Source organism: Aulostomus chinensis, chromosome 4 (genome assembly GCF_037954235.1).
Source record: "Aulostomus chinensis isolate RoL2024-O1b breed Wild chromosome 4, RoL_Achi_v1.0, whole genome shotgun sequence".
NCBI lineage: Eukaryota > Metazoa > Chordata > Actinopteri > Syngnathiformes > Aulostomidae > Aulostomus > Aulostomus chinensis.
In genome coordinates this window covers 13,023,493-13,039,743 of record NC_141323.1, presented here as the reverse complement: position 1 = coordinate 13,039,743, position 16,251 = coordinate 13,023,493, and the positions used below count along the sequence as shown (strand labels likewise).

The window sequence follows — 16,251 nt, the reverse complement described above, 5'->3', positions numbered from 1 at the left end:
ATAAACCAACGACGCAGGATGGGTAGAATTCAGACTTTTAACCAACAAAACACTAGCAAAAACCAGGGAACATGTCGGCGTTGGAGCAGAGGGGCTTGGCAAGAGCCGATGACCAGGCTTTAACTGACAAGGACTTATTAACAGATGAAACAAAGCTGAAAGACTAAAAAAAAAAAAAAAAGGCGTGAAAAAGACAAGGACATGAAGTAAGCAAACCAAGAGAAAACCCAAGAAACGCCACCAGGATCATGACTACAAAACTACAGTCAAAAATAAAGAGTGCAAAGCTAATTGTCCATAACAGTCGGCTTTTCATAATATCTTGAACAATGAGCCACTAGCACAGACAGTCCATAGTGGACCGGCTTTAAAAAAACCCAAAAACTGCAGCCTTTCACGCTAGCGGCAGCTGGTCCGCTGTGACTGGTCGGCGCACTCAATATCGGCAAAAACTGAAATAATTTTGTCCTTATTCATCATTTCAATCCAAAAACAAGGGTAAATAGGTCCTCGGTTGAAAAAAAAATACATTTAATACGTGTTTTTAGGGTGACAGCAAAACGAGACATCGCAGAGTTAGCATAGCCTGAAAGAAAAGAGGAATAAGCAGATCATCTCCTAACAGTTGAGATTATTTTAGGGTTTGAAAACCAGCTTCTACTCCAAACCAGCCACGTTACCAGCACCAAGGGGGCTGGGAGCTCCCCCTCAGCCCAGCTGTATCACACGCTGGCTTAATATCAGAACTGCAATATGCTACCAGTTAACAATTTGGATGGTGAGCAGTCAAACGGACAGTGAACAGGCCGTATTAGTCATGAGAAGCAATATTTCTCCACCGTAGTTGGAGATTGAATTGATTGTAGGTTTATGGACAAAGCTCAGATCTACAGAGGTGGTCTGGTATCACGACTGGCGGCCTGCTAAATCTAGATTCAATGGACTGTAATGGAGGTTGTTTTTTTTGTTTTTTTGAAACAGGCTTTAATTTTGCTCATGATAGCAGACCGTATAAGCTGTGTTCAGCATTAACCGCAAGAGGCAACAAGCTAAAAACTACCACAGAGGAAAAAGGAGTGAAACATCCTCTATTCTGTGATTGTGGCTAAGCAGAAATAGAAAGAAATGTGAGCAACAGGAAAATTGCGCCCCTGTTTTGTGTGGCAACAGTTAAAGTGCCGAGGAGGCTGCGATGAGCACGTAGCTGCGTCTGGGACGAGAAACAGCAATTGCTCCTTTTTTTTTGTCATGATAATATGAGCAGGCGGCGACCACAAAGAAGCATCCCTCAGGTTATATTTCTACAAAGCTCCTAACAGACTTCCAAAATAGTTGAAGACACCAAGTATCACAACAATGCCTCCATGGTTGTGGGGATGTCCGTACAAGGATTTTGTTTATAAAGCAGCATTGTACAAAATTTTGAGATTCACAGTGACTGGAAAGTATGTGGGATTTTTCAGAAAGAGGCAACTATAGTTCAGGACCGCCCCGACTGAGGTTTCAGATACCAGTGCCAGCAGACTGCACTGGTGTCACCTCAACAGCCGCAGGGTTTCTACTTACACTTACAATTAAGAGGTAACAACCCATCAGTTTTGTTTTGTTTTATTTCGAAGGGGAAAAGTGTTTGACACGAGCAATGTTTTCATTTAATTGTGAAGTGAATTTCAAGCAAGCTTTGGAAATGTTGCAGAAAAGGAATTACGCACTTGTTAAAATGGTTTCAGAGCAAATAAGCTCGGCTAAGCAACGCTTATTTTTACTAGAGGACAGCAGTAGAGGCAACGTTATGCATTGCTGTAAAAAAACAGCAGAAGAAAAAGAGGTACTGAACCTGCAACACAGCGTGAAAAAGAGGATGGACTTTTGAAGTCGGTTGTGTAAGTTGTGACGGTTCCTTCGTACCAGCTATTATTGGCCATGTTGTACGTTGAAGAAACAATCAGCAGAACCAGCTGGTCAGACACGTCAATTAAAGATCGGCAATGTCGCAGCTTATTAAATAAAAAGTGGTTACTCTTTTCCCAGAAAAGTGCAAGCAGGAGAAACTTGTTTGAGACTGAGAAAGTTGTTTTGAATTTAGCATTTCCTTCAACCTTTTCTTGCCCCTGGAACAAGTGACGCAACATCTATTGGCCATGCAGAGTGGGGCTTTTAATCCACCCACAACATAAAAAAAAATGTGCTTCATTATAAGTTGATGGAAACCATCACTGCAGCGTTGAGCGACTTCTGCACGAGAAGGTGATAAAATCAGCATGATGATCCAGTCAGAATATTGGCTCAGCTCTTGTGAGGCAGCAATGAACAGCAAATTGACCGGGTGATTGGAGTGTCGGGTTTCTTGATTAACACCAGTGTCTGACCACAAGCCAAAAGGTCCTTGCAACTAATTAACACTCCAGGGCCGGACAGTGGGCCAATTACAAATAGAGCTTGTTTCCCATGCAAATCAACCCTCATCAACTGACTTTCTACCTGAAAGCCAAGCATGAATAAATTAACCGCATGCTAATGAGGCTCTCTCTTCATTTAGTTGAAGGAGAATCGGTTCTGTGGTTGTCACGGGTAGCCGGTGGGAGGACCCCAATAACCCATCTTGATAAATATTGAAGCAGCGGCTTATACTGCCCTCTTGTAATCCATCTTTCCTAACAAGGTGCTTTCATGACTTCAAACTTTGTGCCAAATTCCGTTGCTCTTTGACCACACAATGCTTACAGCTCTTCCCGTTGAGTTCTGGATGGCTGCACTTACCTAAGCCACTCATACATGCTGGGCCAGTAAAAGACGTTATCCTGGCAACTGACGGGCACTCCAGAGATAAAAAATGGCTTTTGGCTAAACAAGACAGCCATGCAGTCTCCTCGGGGGCGTAGCCGGATGGTGTACTGTAATAAGTAGTGTATACATATCACCAACGGGGGGAGTTAAGGTGTCGCTTCAGTGTTAGGAGACCACCCAGGACGTTTTGCGGCGTCTGACAGAGTCATCTGATTGTCTATCCAACAGGCATACTCCACATTCCCAGGCAGGCTGCACTGAGCACTTAAAATGCAAACAGCATGCACTGCAACTACTTGTCACAGACCGAATTCGGCTCAGAGAGGAAGGCGTCTCATTGCTCATTTCCAATTGTTGTCTGTCACCAATTATCTATATCCAGACATTTATAATAGGAATCATATGGCTGCACGGAATGCCTGCACTCTTATGCATGCTTTCTCTCACACGAACTTCCCCGAGCAGACGCCATATCTAAATATGACATGTGATGCCGGAGTGTATTTTCTCCCTTGGCTATGTGTGGGTGTGCAGAGTGATGTTATCCAGCATCAATGTCAAGTACTGGTTTGGTTGCGTGGCTGACCCGTTCAGGTGTTGGCTAACATTCCCAGTAGGGGCGGAAATCGGAGATGACAACCTGTCCATCATGTTGTCCAGTCAGCCAGCTAGTTTGTGTTCTCAAGTCCTCAGTTAGCACTTGAACTCGTGACACCAAGCAAAGATACGAGCTAACCACCTCTCACCTGTCCATACCAGGAGCCTCCAGTTACCACCAGCAGACGGTAAATCTCTGATTTATCGTCGAGGAGACTTGCAAGGAGACTCCCGGATGTAGGGAGGAGATGTGGGTCGGAGGATTTTCAGAGCTGATGTGTTTACTAGTCACGGCGGACAGCTAAAGCCAAAAGGAAATGGGACTTTTTATATTGTGTCCTCTGTGGTTTGATGTAGGATCTCATGTGAGGACAACAATGAGTAACGTTCCTGATGTTTTTTTCCCTTCAATTGCAGGCAAAACAAAATCTTTTCAATCCAGGTGCTCAAGAAAATCTACTAAAGTCAAGAAGTATTTTCCAGATTGGCAAAGAAATATTTCTCCTTCTGCAGACGGCTGAAGTCTTGTTTTTCTCTGCGATGCTATAGGGAATGTTGGCCGTGTATCATTACATTCCTGGTAGCACTGCAAATGAAAAGTATTTTAAATTCCTCCATGTTTTCTGCAAACAGAACACACACTCATTTGCTTGCTATTCCTTTTTTTTTTGCAATGTTATCAACAAAAGCAGCATCATCAGCAAACAGTAAATACGATGTTCTGTCACACACATGTTGCAGCGGCCTGGGTGTGGCTTTGGAAGGCAACCGGCCTACTGCGTTCTTGTTATCTTTAAAATTGCATTCCATTTGATTATTTTTTATTTAAGTATTGTGGTTATTTTAATCATGTTTACGACATTATTTAATTTGTGGTATATTTATTAATTTTATCTTCATTTATTGAGATTTTGCATTCATATTCTAATGATGTTTTTTATGACATTATTCGATTCATTTATTTATTTCTTCGTCTTTCTTCCTCAAAATCTAAAACAGATCTATATTGCTTGATGTTTCTCTTGTAAAGCACTTAATTAAGTGACTGATTAATTGATTGTAGTTGCAGTTTTTCTGTTGTACCTTTTGAACTAAATTATGGACTCCTGTTGTGGCCGTAAAGACATTTTAGATTTTTATTTGTTTGCGTTTTGGTTTTGAGTGCATAGAGAGGAAAAAAAAACATTCTCATTCTGTCAATTTAGTTCATTTATGATCACAAGATACAACTTGTCCCTTCATTATAGTTATTTTGAGCCACTTGATACAACCTAACCCCCCCATTTAGTTACTTTAATGTCACAAGATACACATTGTTCCTTCAAACTGAATCAAATAGGCGTTTTCCTCTCGTCAAAGAACACAAATCAAGTATTATTCTTCAGCATAAACAGGCCACTTTTTTTCTTACCAGTGGTGCAATACTGTAAGTATTTGCTCAGCCAGAACTCTGAGTTTAAACGACTTGTATAAATGGTCTAATGGTAAAAGTTATTGATTTGTGATAATACTATCCTCCAACTCAAGGATTTTCCAGTTGACCTTGGCTCTCCTTGAAGAGATCCCTACTGTTCATATTGAGCGCCATTGATTGCCTTTCAACATGTTGCGGAGGAGGAATAATAAAAGAGTGTGTGGGGTTGGACGATGTCAGACGATGGAATGGTGAAACACAAAGGGAGAGACGGAGGAGATGGAGGAGACAGATGAGCTGTCAAACATCACACATGCTATCGGGCCTGAGGCGGTGCAAGACTGCTGCAGAAAATAACCAGCTCAGGTAATTAGAAGAACATGATGTCTGGGGTATTGATACAGCAGTGCCAGTGTACGCGCACGCACACACACACACACACACACACACACAAAAACACCATGGTTTACCAATAGCAACTTTTCTGTGTTCCCTTTGCCGACGGCTTTGACAGGCCTTTGCTTTACCCCGGCCAAAAATCCCCGATCACCACAGATATTTTACTTCATTTTTTATTACATTTATGCCTACAGAGTGGAGAAGCAATCATGCAGATCTAATGAAAAACAGAAGCAAGAAGCTGTTCTGCGTTAGAAGAGAATAACCTGAGGGCACAGACGTAGACACGCAGGTCTGCCTCCGGCTATTTGTTAGCTCTGGCCTTTTAGCCCTTTGACATTTTGTTGACCCTACAAGCCTCCTACATCCCATCCAAGGGTGTGGATGACCATTTATTCACTAGAACATTTAAATTAATCCCCGTAAAAGAAAAAAAAATCCCTGGAAGCTCAGAGAGAAACGCGGGATACAATCTTTTGCCATAAAAATTGGATTTAAATATGGAACATTATGTAGCAAGACTGCCAGAGCCGATCTCCTCCTGAAGATCATGCAGAATACGCAGTACATTACTCTTAAAATAGCTCTGGCTGTCATTGGATATTAGAGTTCTACACCATTGCAAATAAAAAAAGAAAAAATGCTGGTAGATGTTGCAAGCTTTGTATGATTCGATTTTTCCGCCAAAATGCGATGAAATGAATGAATCTGGGAGACGCACCGCTTTCATGCTACAAACTCACCAGTGACAGTGCGTGAACAGTAACACTGCAGCTTCAGTAACGGGAAGTGAGTGCAGGTTGTAACCAGGCGTGATAAAAGCATGGAGCAATCCACGATGGAGGTTCCGCTGCTCCTGTTCTCTGATGCCTGGTTCTATTCAGGCTGTGAACCAAGTGGAGCACATTAAACTACAGACGCCGTTTTGATCCGTCTCTCACACACCCGACCCAAATCTACATCATCCAAATGAAAGCCTGCACAGGCCCCGTCACTTTCAAATAAACACCGTTCATGGTTTGACACAGGTACTGTATATGTTCCTAAATTAACAGCGTAGTGAATGCTGGAGCCAGAGCAGGGAGAGACCACTGATGAGGTTAAATGATCCTGATCATAAACACAGACCACCGGCCTACCTAACGACACTCAGGAGGGAGAAATGGAGTGGAATTTTTTAATAAAATCACAAAACCCCTAAGTAGAACATTGAATATGCCTTCCTCTCTTTTCTTTCCTGTTGCTCTGATGTTTAAAATTCACGCTTAAAACAACAAATTAAAGCTGCGGAAGATTATTATCGGGGTGTGGCATGAGAACGGCAAAAATGGGACGATTTTTTTATTTTCATTGTGCAGGTTGGGACAAAGTTGAAAAAACTGACAAAAGGCAAAGAGGAGAAGGATAGTATTTTTCAGAAAATCTTCAAGAATGAAGGCGAAATGTCAAATTTATAGGTGAACTCAAACAAAAACACAGAACAAACACATTTATAAATACAGCCACCTCTTTCAAGTTTGAACGGATGCATCTTAATGCAAGAACTCCTTCAAATAATGACCACCTTGCACTAAAAAGAGATTTCATCCTGGCTTAACCACATTCTGAGGCAAAAATCAACCCCGATTCCTCTTCCTACACAAGGCCTTTCATAGCCATATGCACTAATCCTGGCACTCAAATTGACTTAAATAGATTTCGACTTTAGTCTCAACATCAAAAATAAACTGGAAAAAAAACAATCATCTTCCTCCAATTGAGAACAAAGATCCCCGTCCTCCTCCTCCTCCCCCTCAAAGGTGTTGGAAGTGTAACTTTTTGGATTGCAGAATATCTGATCATTTCTTTATCTGAGAAGCAAATCCGTGCGACTAAAACTGAAGCGCGTTAATCCTGTCTGTCATCACTACATGTCGTACAACACACACCACATACCAACAGACATGCAGCAAGCACAACACACTTTGTCTCCTGCCTTGAAGTTGCTCTTTCTGTGTGTGTGTGTGTGTGTGTGTGTGTGTGCGCACGTGCACGCATGTGTGCTTGGTCAGCATTTTTGCAAAAAAAAAAGAAAGAACAGAAAAAGGGGGAAAAAAGTGTATTGATGTGCAACTCCAGGTAAAAGTAACAGCAACAATAGAGTCTTCAAGCCCTTAATAACGTGGAGCGAAGAGGAGATGCACAGGAGAAGAATGGGAAAGAACAACGAAGATACTTCATCTTGGTAGTGAGACCAAGATTAAACAGTTGTCATCGCCTCAATTGGATGAATGGCTTTTTTACTCTCATTGCTTGATTGCAGACGAGGAGAATTTGTGGTTGAGATGAGAAAAACATAACGGAAGTCACAGGCGGAGGCGATAAACCCTGATCCATTCCATGTATATTGTTGATAGTGGAGCGGGTCTAGACCTGGGATCAATGTCGACTGGAGCTGATAAATGCTGCTAAGATCTACTACGAGGTGATTTGACCCGGGAGTGAATGCAGATTAAACCCCTTTGCAGACAAAAAAAAACCCCACCTTAACAAAACAGATGTCACTGTGATTTTTGGGCTGGTGAGAAAAGGCCTTTGACTGATTGGAGACAGCTTTCCTGCGAACATCACCTGCTTCTGTTTAGTCGGACAGTGCGCGATCACTGCACGGTAGCATCTTAAGTTCTTGTTTTCGAACCAGGAAATGTGGCTTAGGAAGTTCTTGGATTTCATATGAACTTTAACGACTTTGAATCTAGGTCTCAGTTGTTCTCTACTCTATCAGCATTATGGCCTCGTTCTTGTCTCAAGAAAAATCCACCGTGAGACGAGCCAGAAGACACGCAAATGTACTGACGAGCGATGCAGAGGAACAATTATCCTCTATCACCCTGGGTATGCCTGAATAGTTGTACAGTAATGAAGGCTTGCCGTGTTTATTATCTGAGCCGGAAGAGAAAAGAACCACTTGAGAGTTTATTATTTGGGTTAGCAGCCTTTTTCACTGTTTATTATGCGGTTTTAATTGTGGTCTGACTGTGTTGGAAGTGAGCACCAGAGTAAGCAGTGTGAGAGGAGAGGAATGTCAGAGACAGCAACTTCTCTGCAGGACGTGAGGCTACGCTGAGAGTCTCATGAACCAGCTTTACCCCTGGATAGGATTTCAGCACGGACACGCGGAGGAAAGGGGTGGGGGGTGGGGGGGGGGGGGGCTGCAGTGCCCAGATCTATGTACAACTATCTCATTTATCGGTTTATTTTCATGGTTTAGTAAGTTCCAGGCCATAATAATTATTAGAGTTTACATCTGGGAGCAGAAGAATCCAGCCTGACCTTTTGGCCACCCAGCAGGTGCCTCTCCACCCTCGGAGTCCTCTTCACTGTCTCTCCATTCATCTTTCTGGTTGCTTTGGATGGAGTCCAGAGTCCCAGAATTTTTCCCTCAATGAGGACTTGCAGTGTTTATGGAAGGGAATGAGCCTCCAGGTTAAGAGTCTCCCTACATCTGGTGCTTGCTTACTGTGTCCTGCATGGAAGACGGAGTAACGACCCTCAATGCACTCATCTGACGATGATTTCTGGCCCTGACATGATCTACACACAGTCCCCGGTGCTTTAGCTCAGGTGCTAAAATTAGCCGCCCTGACGTCAGCATTTTATCTTTTAATAAAAATCCTTTCACATGTGTCCCTTTGCTGATTTTTCTTAATTGTAATTACTCATGGAAGCACACCACACGCATATTTACATCATTAAACACCCATTAAGGATAAATAGTCACACCCTCTCCTTGCAGCAATATTAAACTGTGACTTGAATGCCATTTAATCCACACGCGTAAAGGAGCATTATAGGGATCAGTTCATTTTCAGTAGGATCACCTTTGAGCTTTTTACGATTTGGAAACATGGATGAGCCAGGACTGAGTGAATGATGTGACTTCAAACCCTAACACAGGGGATGGTAGTAGGGATTTTCCCTGTCCTTTTTTCCTTTTTTTTTTTCAGCCTGGTGTTTTGCAAATCCGTCATATTTCACAATTCAATGGAAAGAAAGACAGATGAGGAAAATATGAACATGACAACACGAAGCAAATGTGGTAGAAATTAGTTACAGCTTGAAAGAGACAAAAGGGGGAAAAAAAAGAAAGCAAAACAACATCAGATTTAGTCTTGAACTAAAAGTCTGAGGGGAGAACTGACGGACAACCTCAGCTGCTCTCGGCTGACTAATCCACAGCCAAGGTAGTGAAAGGTGATCAAACGTCTCCTTCAGCTCCTTCACACCATCCAGCCTCGGTGAAAAGGTTACTGCACCACTTGTAGGGTGGGTGGGTGGGTGGGTGGGGGGGCATGAGTAATGGGGTAGCACATCCACTTCTGCCAGCACGCACACGCACACACACACACACACACACACACACACACACACACACACACACACACACACACACAGCTTCTCATCCACACTCTTTGTTCATCAAAAATTCATAAAATAACCTAGAAATTAAATAAAACAAGAGAATCTAAGCCCGACGCTGCAACAATACCCACGGGCTTCCACTATGGACTGCTGAGATGAAAGTTTAACGAGGAACAGATTCAGGATGACATGCGCTGCCACCACCTGCAGGGGTTTTTATAGACACGCAGCAGGAACACGGATTGACAAGGCTGGTCCAGGAATGGAGCTGCAAGGCCTGAGGTGGGTGTGATTGTGCAGGTTTTCACAATGCAAACCCCCCCCCCCCCCCCACATCAAAAAAACAAAACAAAACAAAAACAAAGAAGAAAGAACAAAAGGCCGGTTGCACAAGATCTGAGTTGAGTTGCACAATTTTCCAGTAATGAAGTACCTCAGGCTAGTACTGATTGAAGCCATTGTCTAGACATTAATTTAGTAAACAAATGGAATAAATATAGCGTCATTTCATCTGGAGGTCACTGAGCCCAGAGAAAGAAAAACAAATACTTTGAAGGCATGAGATGTATCTTGTTCCCTCCCTTTAGCTGTTTATTACAGTATTTCTGAACAAGCTATATCTTGTGGCCTCACAATTACCAAATTGGGGAAACAAGGTAAGTAATATAGTGTCAAAATAACTAAGCTGAGGGAATGATTTGTATCTTGTGGCCTAAAAAAAATAATTTTTCTCTAAATGTCCCCCAAAAACGATCTCTTTGGCCCCTCCATTGCTCCTGTGGCGGGTTTTATTTTGTCTGTGTTGCCTGACACATATCGGAATCACAGAATTTAGCAATATGCAATTTCTAAAAATGCAATTTTGCAGTAGCTAAGTACCTTTTTTTTTTATCTCTATGTTAAATAAGTTAGCATTTTCTTGTTTTTTTCAATAGAGTTGAACATGTCAACTTTGGGCTTTGTGGGCCGAAACAGCTTGAGCATAATCCCAAACTTGTCTGGTGCAAAGTGGTACGAGCCTGTATCCATTACCTGGAGGATAATAGGCATGGACAGAGGCCGACTCCGAAACAGGAACCAGAATCCCATAAAGCGAAAATGTCACGCTACGGAAACACTGACCACAGAAAGACAGACCCCAAGCCTGGTCAAGGATGATTGTTTACTAAAAGAAACATGATGCTGCATGACAAAAGCCCCAACGCCACAGAGCCGAAACCCCTCAAGAGACTGGCCCAAGACCACCTGGAAGCCCGAGACAGACATCAGGCAGAGCGTATGAGAAGGAAAGCCGGACAGGCGACTCTGGTGGACTGCGGTCAACGGACTATGCTCCGTGAAAAAGGAGCGGTAGTGGTAAGTAAGTAAACAGACTTCTCATGGCCGTACGTCTACAGAGACACAGTGACTAGACTAAACCTCGCTGGTGGTTAACATGCATTTTTCTTCTTACCTTGGAAGGAGAGGAAGACTCTTGGCAGGGGCTGTGGGAGACTGGAAGCGCCGGTGGAGAGGAGAGAGACAGCCAGGAGGGAAAGCGCCAGAGCCGACACCAGAAGTGGCCTGGCTAACCCCTCTGGTCCGCGCATGACTGCACTGCTCAGGAACCACGACTGGTCAACGCTGCCTGTTGGGGGGGGTTAAGAGAGGAGATCATAGTGTTTGTCATATTTCAGTAGGCCTACGTGAACTCAAATAAAAACCCGAACGCCTAAAATATACAGCATTTGCACTGTTTTCTCTTTAGCTATGACAGCTATCACTGCTAAAGCAAACTTTTTTGGTGTATTTCAACAATATTTCTACAGAGAATGTAGAAAATTTAAAAACTGTGCAAACTTGGGAGGACCAGTAACCAAAACACAAGCCAAGGACAAATAATCTTACCATTTCTGAACCAAAAATGAATTTCATATCACCATTACTGTCATTAACAAAGGAGATAATGCGACGACGTCTCGACAAAACTGGGAAGGGAATGCTCGGAGGCAAGTTGAGGCGTTGGATCCGGCCTGTAAGCACCGCGATATGAGTTGAGTCTGAAATGTGAGGTTCAATATTACATTCTATTCTGGGTCGTGTTTGGCCTTGTGGAAGTGACAGAACATGCTGTGAACAAAACGTCACCATTATAAGCTTGTTATGGTTAACAATCTAGATGCACCGAGCTAATCTGTACTTTCCTGCTGCAAAAGGAAAGATAAATGTGACTGATAAATCACAGCTGTGTTTTCTACGCGTTACTGAGAAAATACACGAGTCCAGATAACGCTCAAAAAGGCTATCTAACTGTTTTCACAGGATGTCCTCTGATTCGTAACACAACACATTTTAAATACTTTATGAATGAGATGTTAGCTGCAGTCTGCTTTTTCCTCTTCCTTTTCTATTAGCTATTAATGCTCTTGTGTCTGGCTGCAGGTGTACCGCAGACATAACTGTGGAACTTATTCAGCGAATTCATTTGACAACCCAAACAAAGTCCCATCCAACCCGCGTTCCGGGGTCACGACCTTGTCTTTAGGGAAGGGAAATTATATATCTTCTTAATCAATTTCCCCTCGAATTTTTAATTCGCTAAAAAAAACCTCCAGCGACTGATTTGCTTCAGTCTCGCGGGTCCAGATTGACTGAAGTCTCCGAATGAAGTCACGGATGAGAAAAAGCTGTCGGTAAAATCTTTCCATCCTTGCAGATGCACTTCTCTTAAAAATGTATGAGATAAATCTCCAGAAAAAGATCCAGATAGAGAAACATTCCCCTCGCCTCCCTCTCATTCTTTTTCCATAACAGGACAAGACTGGCTCAATTATTGATAGAGGCAGGTACTGTACTGCCTGTGGGCCACTGCAACACCAAACTCCACTGCTGAGGGAAAAAAAAAAACCCTCCAAAACTGACCTTTAGACTACTTGCGATGCACAAAAACTCAACATGCTGCTTTACAAATGATGCTTTTACATGCGAAAGAAAATGTTTTCACCAGCAGGTAGATCTCCGCCCTCATGGCTTATAGATGTGCAATGAAAAATTGATGGTGGAGAGATGAGAAAGCTGCATGATTGAAATCGGGGCGTAGTAAACAAGTAGTTAGGGATGCGTGTGGTGGATGGCAGCATGACTGATGTATATCAGCGGTTAAATACTGTGAGGATTACATATGGAAAACTGATGAATCTCTTTGGCTGCACTTGAGAGGAATAAAAACAGCATGGGGGCTTCCTTAGACCGCCCTGGACGCTGCACTGCAGCCCCTCTGCTGCTGCTGCATCATCACCCACACCCATCCCCCTTCAGATTGGTCACACCCCATCACTTAAGCCTCCAAATGTTCGGCTCTGACCCGGCCCTGAGTTTAGTCTCTCCCTGGCTTCTGTTTACTGGAGTTACAAAACACCCCTGACTTCACGTAAGTGATGTTTTCACGTAGTTTTGGTTTCATTTCTGGATATTTCGGCCTCTGCTATCAGGTGAATGAAGTGTTTGAAGACAAGTTTTAGTTCTTGAATTCAGATTAGGAGGTTTATAAAGCGTTCACAGTGAGGTTGTGTGTCCTCCAGAGCAGCGGGAAGCTCACGCTGATGTTCTAAAATGTATTTTTTCAAGCACAGCAAAAAGGAAACAATTTTGCTGTGAAGGCAGAAAACTAAGAGCCATATTGTCCGGACCGCAGGCAAATTAGATTTGTCTCTCAAATTAGATCTTTTGCCTTCTGTACTGTTATTTGCAAATGATGAGATCAAATTCTTTACTTCCAGACGTCGCCGACATGGGTTGCTATGGTAACAATCCAAGCATAAGAAAGTACGCGCCCACGTTTAGGAACTACCCTCCGGAAACATTACATGGCGTGTTCTCGGAATATTTTCAGAACCACAAAGTTCGAGCACGTTATGATGTACCCTACTGGAGTCATGGCAGGCTTAAATGTGCAGCAACGTTTCTAGCGTCATCTGCAAAGAAGTCGACTTGTGGGAAACACGTTGGCAGCTGTGATGATGGTAGATAGCGTGCCAGTTTTAGAATCCGCAGAGGAACGTTCGTCAAGCTTAGTCTTGTCTGTCAATACACAAACTTGAAGTAACCAATATGTAGGAAAAACAGGTTGTGAGAGCAAAATTCACTTTGAAATCCTTTTTTTGAGCTTCCAGATCTGTAGAAATCTGATTGGAATCACATTTTAAACCACCTCGTGTGGTTGGTTTTTGCTCTCCGGACCATGTAGAATCAATCTAAGATACATCGAATCTCCAAACCTACGTGTCTGAAACCAAAACCGTCTCCATAAAAAGTTAAGGGAAAGAAAGAAAGTTAAAAGCTTATTTTGATTGAATCATCCCTATAAACTGTCCACACACTCCCTTCTTTGAATACTCAATGATAGGTGATCTCCCTCCGAGGGGCTCTGCTAATAAATGTTGGTTTCACAGCTGCTTAAGTCGTTGCCAAGATAGTCGAGCTCCTTCTTCATGACATCCCATCCCCAGCTCAGGTTTAGACGCTTCCTTGGCTTTACAAATTCTCTGTGACGACACACGGATGAGCTTGTGCAGAACTGTCGCCTGGTTTCAAGGAAACGTGAGCGAAAAAAAATAATATAAAATACTCATATTAATTCTGAGAGATTCCAACATGTTCGCCAGGAATCTCTGTGACAGCAATTAAATTTCTCCACAAAAGAGGTCAGCCTGGGTGAGTTATATTTCCAGTGGGGTGATATGCTAATCGTGTTTATTGTGCATTCCGCTGCCTAATGAGTTTTCCATCTCACCATTTCAGAGGCAAAAACTGGTATTGATGAGAGGAAAAAAAACTGCACTTTTGCTGTCGTTTCTTCTGCTTTCTGCTCTTGTCCGTGTTTCAAACACATGATTGATTGAATCATATCATATTCTGCTCCGATTCTTCCTTGAATAAAGGACAAAAGCGGTAAACAAGTTGCTCACTCTGTCCTATAAGAGGAGCGTGTGTTCATACCACACCCTGTCATTCAGTTGTCAGCGGCTCTGTTACAGTCACACATTCCCTCACACACACACACACACACACACACACACACACACACACACAAACTAGCAGACCCACAACTGCAAAATGTGGGTATTTCAAGTGTACAGAATTCCTTGTGAATTCTGTGGTTGCAGCATTTAAACCTTGTGATCCTCACCAAGCCTTTTTATGGTATTGAATCGGGATGTTATGTAACAATAAATACCAAAGAAGAAGAAGACAGCAATTGAGGAAGTTATGTAAAGTTAAATAAATCGCAGAAATGTTCTCTTTAACAGCCAGAAAGTCACAATTCATATCCTGGAATGGACTTTAGAGTGGATGAAAAGATAGAGGTAGCAGTAGAACTATTTAGGACAAAAGACAGATTTATGTGTCATCATTTGTCCTGGTGAGACTCTGCACCTGTTAGCCTCCGTTCCACCGCTTCCTCCCTGCATCCACGTTGTGATCTGCCCCTCTAGTGCAGCGCCGTACGTGCTAGGTACTGTAAAACCCCCGTGCCTCCAGTAACAAGATTTATTTATTTTCATATCCAGGACTCACCTTTTTAGAAGCTTCCTCCAGTTCTGCTCCAAGTTGATCCCAAACTAGACTTGGAAATAAATGTATCCCCTTCAAAAAAATCAACTTGTTTCCTCCAGAAGTGTCACCAAAGAAGGGGTGGGGGCGTGGGGGGTTAAAAAAATGCTGCTACTCCATCTGAAAGCTCCTAGACTGAGAGAGGAGAGGAGAGGAGAGGAGGAGGAGAGCAAAAAAGACAGAGAGGGTTGGTGTCCTATTACATACTCTCCACTGAAGTCCCCCCCTCCAACCTCCCTCCCTCTTCTGATCGCCCTCCCTCCCTCCCTCCTTCCCTTCCTCTAGTTAACAAGACAGCAAACAGATGACTTTAGCACAAAGCTCCAAACATCTGAGGCGAAGGACTCGTCACTCCCGGGTGGGGGGATGAAGCCAGAAAGGTCAAACACATTCAAAGGCTGACATGAAAACCATTCAGAAATATATCATTCGATCGTGTAAATCAGATATTTTTTATTCTGCATTGTGATTGAAATGCATGTCAGGCTTCTGGATCAGGACTGCGTTGAATGTGGGTGTTGCTGAAGTTGTCCAAAGTGAGTGCATTCTCGCTGCTGGGCCTGTAACCGCTGTCTTTTGGAAGAACAATGTATGGAGCTTTTTGTGAAACATCAGTCGAAAGAATTTAAAAAAAATAATGAATGATGGATCTGCTGCTTTTCTTGTCTGCTGTCCACTCAAAGTGCTTTAGAACACACACACACACACACACACACACACACACGCTGTTGGCAGACGTGGCTATAAAAGGTGCCAATTTGCTAACACCTTCACACACACACATTCATATCCGGATAGCAAAAGCATCAGGAGTCATTGCAGGTTCAGTTCCTTGTCTGAGGACAATTTGATATGACCAGGGGATTAGAACCAGGAACCTTCCCATTCTCGAAAGCCTGATCCTGAGCCCCGAGTCTGTGTTAGACTGCTCAGTTCCGGGGTTTAGATGACAATTTGTGGCTGGGACCACTGTGGAGATTATTACCTCGGCCAAGGTTTTGTGATCAGTTCCAGAAGGATTATGTAAAAACTATGAGGTTGACTTTTACCAAATTTGGTGG

At 43.0% G+C, this 16,251-nt stretch overlaps 1 protein-coding gene across 4 annotated transcripts in view; it reads right to left on the bottom strand.

The window, feature by feature from the left end:
• sema3c (sema domain, immunoglobulin domain (Ig), short basic domain, secreted, (semaphorin) 3C) overlaps window positions 1-16,251 on the bottom strand; it is a 54,633-nt gene that overhangs the window by 30,351 nt on the left and 8,031 nt on the right. For all 4 annotated transcript variants that reach the window (XR_015112472.1, XM_086201881.1, XM_086201882.1 and 1 more), the window contains 2 exons: window positions 15,155-15,325; window positions 11,052-11,225 (listed from right to left, as the gene is read on the bottom strand). Coding sequence is in view for 3 of the 4 variants with exons in the window: in XM_086201881.1 (XP_086058007.1) it covers window positions 11,052-11,187 (136 nt within the window). In the remaining variant the exon portion in view is untranslated. The remainder of the gene's footprint in view (window positions 1-11,051; window positions 11,226-15,154; window positions 15,326-16,251) is intronic.